The 5,156-nt window shown below is 42.3% G+C and overlaps 1 protein-coding gene across 1 annotated transcript; it reads right to left on the bottom strand.

Annotated features, from left to right (window-relative positions):
* Nucleotides 1-1,103: 1,103 nt before the first annotated feature.
* On the bottom strand, nucleotides 1,104-1,664 carry LOC121054435 (E3 ubiquitin-protein ligase EL5-like). Its single transcript, XM_040523957.1, has one exon. It carries the CDS (start codon nucleotides 1,662-1,664, stop codon nucleotides 1,104-1,106), a length of 561 nt encoding a protein of 186 aa, XP_040379891.1.
* Between the last annotated feature and the right edge of the window lie 3,492 nt (nucleotides 1,665-5,156).

The following is a 5,156-nucleotide window of genomic DNA, read 5'->3' as shown; positions in this document are numbered from 1 at the left end:
ATCCATGGGGCGCGTCCGTACGGGCATGGGTCCCACCTTTTGGTCCCCTATAAATTGTACTGTCAGCATCAATAAAGCATTGTTCATTCTCACTTTTCACTTTCACATTTCATTCACAACAATCTCTGCCTGTGTTTGCCCCAACTTTCAGCGTCTTTTCTGTAAACTGGTTGTACTCCCAATTGTTCATCGATAAATGTTAATGAGGTTTGTTGCCTCGGTTTGCTTAAAGAAATAACTATCACAGAAATCAAATAATTCTTCTATTATTCATCGTAAGAGCATCTCTAACAGAATGGCTAAATTTGACTCTCCAATCAAAATTTATCCATTCATTTTAGTTTTGGTAACTTGAATTCATAGAACATCTCCAAGAGAATATCCATCCCCACTCTCCAAATCCTGGCAATGGAGGAAGACAAGAGGGTCCCACCCACGTGAGACTCACGGATAGCAATTGTGCTAGTAAGAGAATGAGTTGGTAGATTTAGCCATTGAGAACTCAAGTTTAGTTATTTAAATGGCATAGCAAGTTAAAAGTTATTCTCTTGGAGGGTATTTTTTATATAAAATTATTGAATTTAAATATGGCAAGTGAGATGGTCATTATTTTGGAGATGCTCTAACTATCTCAACCACAAATGGTCAAAGTTGAAACGCTAATGAACGACGACACTAATAAGTAAATGAGGGTGAGGGAGTACGTAGCTTTTAGTGTGAAATAATTAATCCTTACGCAGGTTTGACCAAACAAGCAGGTTGCATGCATAATCCCATCGTTTTCTTTATCACATCTATTTACAGCTCCGACAATTATCAAGCACATGCATACGCACTTAATGTCAATGTCAACCAACTGTACCCACAAGCTAGAAGATAAATACAAAATGAAGTAGCCGATAAAAAAAAATGAACAGATCGAGTAGAGAAGTAGTATCAGAATCAATCTTACATTCTTGCTCACCAAACCTTTTCCCAATCTACATAGACAATTAAAAAAAAAATCCTCGATCGATCGATCAATCGATCAGCCAGCCTAACGTAAAAGAATTAATGATCTTTGTAATTTCGACGGAGTCGAATTAATTTGTCCTTTCAATTCGTCACACTGGACAGTTGTCTGAGCTCGCATCATGGGCATCCGGTGGTGGCGGCGTGACGGCGACCGCCTGCGCCTGGCCGTCGTCGTGCTCGCGCGGCGGCGGCGGCGGCAGGACGGCGGCGCGGCAGAGCGGGCAGGTGGAGTGGAGCTGGAACCACATGTCGACGCACCGCGCGTGGAACCGGTGCCCGCACCGCGGCAGCAGGCGGCCCTCCTCGCCGTCCGCGAACTCCGCGATGCAGATCGCGCACTCCGCCGCCACCTTGCTACTAGCATCATCAGCAGCGCCGCCGTCGCCGCTGGCGGAGGTGGAGACGCCGGAGGGGCTGGGGATGTGCACGACGAAGACGGGCAGCGCGGTGATGGCACGCTCCATCGCCTGCCGGTCCCTCGCCTTGGGCGACACGGCCTGCGACGGTGACCCCGCGTCGTCGTCGTCACCGTCACTGTCGCCGTCCCCTCCCCCGCCCGCGGCCGCCACCCGCCCCGACAGCGCGCCGCCGTCGTCGTCGCCGTCGCTCTTCGCGGAGAAGAACCGCCACAGGTAGTAGTAGATGAGCATGACGACGAACACATTCAGCACGACGAGGCCCGCCGTGACCTCCCGCCCGTGCGGCGCCCACTGCCCGCTCCCGCTCCCGCCGTTGTCACCCGCCGCGCCGCCGCCGCCGCCGTTGTCCATGGCTATATAGATCGAAAGATCGTGCAGCTCTCGTCTGCACAGTTGCAGCACACTATATACGAGCTAGCTTGCGACAGACAGGGACGGACGAACAGTGTAGCTAGCTAGCCTAGTAGAAAATTAGCAAGCTGCAGGTTGCAGAACGGATTAGAAAGAGGGATTAGTGGTTGTAAACCGGCTCATCTTGGGATTCTAGGCCAAGAACCGATCGATGCTTTGGCTCCAGATGACTCTTGGCGACGCTGGGTAGCTAGGTATATATGCACAACCATGGGAATATCTATATCTATGTCGAATAGTTTCTGAAAGGCTGGAATGAATCTGTCAGGATAGCTCTATAACTTTCTTGACAACTTTCGGAATATAAATGGAACTGATCGAGCTGCATGCAGAGAATGTGGATTTGTATGAAGTGTACGTATGTGCTAGAGAATCAACGGAGTAGTAATTTAGGTTGCTAGTTGGCTTAATTTGCTTTTTCTTCGCAGCTAGTTAATTCAGTCTCAACGGGACGGCTACGCACTGATGCAATTGTCAAAGCGAAAACCAGGTACGACGAGTCGACGGCTTGCGCGCGGCGCGCCCACAGGGTGCGATGGCCGGTCGACGCCGGCCGGCGGCGGAGATCAGAAATAATAGCTACATGTATGCTGACTAAGTGAATACATATCTAGGCATTGCCTTGTTAGGACTACTCTCTCCGTTTTATTACATACGTACTCCCTCTGTTTTGAACATACGACGTATATTGTTTTGTCATGGTAAGAGTTTGATCAAAAACTAATCTATTAATATATCCCTTGTGTGACATAAAAGTGTCCATAAGAAATTACTTTTACATATATATGAATTTAAGAGTATCGATCTTGTTTCACAGATTATATCCGGACAAATTTTGGTTTTGTTCTAACCGTTGACACCGAATCTAGCTTATCTTGGGCAGCAAAAAACATGTTGATCTAACGTTCTGATACACGCGAAGATAGTGATTTGCTTAGCTTTGCTGCAGGTCATATATCTTGATAAGGTGCAGGCGTGTTAGTCAGTTTGTTTTCACAGCTGACAAGATGAATAATAAAGAATTCGATTGGTTATCAAGCCGATGGAAAATTGATGACACACCTGATTAGATGTCGACGTGGCAGCAATTAGCTAATAGGTAGAACAATCAGCTAATGGATAATTGGATTGGCTAGAAGTCCGATACAAATAGAATCAAATAATTACATAAAACAATGAAGCCTTTACTTTGATCAGCTAAAACCAATATGTATATAATCCTTATAAGCCGATAGAAGACGTCGATAATTCATTGGCTGAAACTCCGATAAAACAATGATCAGTGCTTACTGATTTAAATATATTTATTTACAACCATATCAATATAGGTTGAACTGAATACGTATGGTTAATAATTGCTTGATAGATTTAAGCGGGTCGTTATGACACCGATCAAATTTGTTAGACAGGATCAGATAACCCTCCAATAAAACATTAGCATGAACCTATGGGCTTAAAAAGATTTAGATTATTAACAACAACCTAGTAGGTCAGACTTAACCAATACAACACGAGATTAATGTATACGATAATCTAACCTCAATGAGTCGATACATTTGTCTAATATGATGGATATAACAAATCTATCAAAAACATTATTGTGATTATAGAGACATATCAGCTAAGACAGAAGATCGGGCCTAACCAAAACAATTCCAACTAAACCGATGCATCTATAAGCACAACGTTCTTAAAAATAGAATTGAAATATCAGGTAGAAAAATTTGTCAACCAAATCAGAGCAATCCAATATCAAATCGATGCAGCCTTGAACAACACAAGAGTAGCCGATACAATTGCCTGGGTCAGTGGAACTTACTCGTTCCCGCTTCGCAGAGATCCAACCCGATGTAGCCCTACGGTAGGTGTCAAGTTCTGTCAGTGATAAAAAAAACTCATAAGAGAGGGTACCAATACACCGAGAGTAATTGTATTTATCTATGAGATATTTTACAAGGACCCAGGGTGTACATATTTATAGTCATGGATGAATTCTAGTCTATATCAGACACGATACATGTTTTCTAAAGACAAAAGGAAACATACAAGTCCTAATTGAACACTAGACTTCGTTTATATCATACACGATACATATTTCCTAAAGACAAAAAGAAACATAGTCCTGATTGGATACTAGACTTAGTGTGTATCGGAGACGATACACGTGTCCTGATGTGAACATCACTTCATCGGATATGTCCATAGCTTCACACGTTCCAATGACAATTCCAAGTCCAAGTCCAATTAGGATGATCTTGGACTTTATGGAAAGCTTATCTCGTCACCTTTCAAACGCATCTGGACTCATGTCCATATTCCTCTCGAGTCAACGGGAATTATCAAAACAAGATAGTACTATTATAAAACCGAACTTGGGCCTTGGGTACTGTAATAGACTAGCCCATCTTAGAAGTTTCTCCCTCCACCTCCATGACTTAGAACTTAACCCTAGCTTTATTTTTCTCCATAAATATCTTTGTACACACTCAAAAACAATTGGGTTTTTTAGTTCAATTTTGCTAACTGTGATTCATCTTGTCTCTAGTCCTCGGTCGTTTAGTCGGCGACTATAGATTCAGAGCCCCCAATAGTTGTTGCGTTGATTTTCCAGGTTGATTGGATCTACCACTTCAATCGTAACTATTCCATTGTGCTTAATTACCTATTCACAATATTTAGTTGCATCTTATCTTGTTCTTGCGGTGTTCTCTCCTTTGTATTGCAGGGATCATCAACCGTGCGTCACAGTTGGTACGACATTTGTGGTGTAGAGATTGCACAACTTCTTGGACTTGTTCTGGTTGGTAGCCACATCACAAACGTTACACTCGATCAAAGCGAGAGTTGTCCCCTCACGAGAAGATCGGATCACTACAGAGAGCGTCATCATTTCCTAAACACAAAAAGAAACATAATCATGATCAGACATGAGACAAAAGTTTTTAAAGATAAAAGAAAGATTACTAAACTCTATCTAACTAATAGATATAGTTAAACTACATGCTATGGTCTTCATAATTCCTTTTTGAACTCGGACGATTCTGAATAAGTTTCGCATTAGCTAATTGTGTTCTTTTCTTAACCAAATCCACTAAAAATCATATCAAATTTTGTTGTTAACGGTAATAAAACAAAATACACCATATACTTTAAAACATAGGGAATAACTACATAGTATTTATGATCTTTATATTTAATCCTCAAAATACAACTAATTTTGTATCTGTCCATCTCAAATTAACCAAAAGCAACCCTCTCTTATTTAATTTATTCTCGGATATTTCCAAGTCAAATAATTAATATTCCTCGTCA

This window comes from Oryza brachyantha, chromosome 5 (genome assembly GCF_000231095.2).
Source record: "Oryza brachyantha chromosome 5, ObraRS2, whole genome shotgun sequence".
NCBI classification, from domain to species: domain Eukaryota; kingdom Viridiplantae; phylum Streptophyta; class Magnoliopsida; order Poales; family Poaceae; genus Oryza; species Oryza brachyantha.
This window is presented reverse-complemented; position numbering and strand designations above follow the sequence as displayed.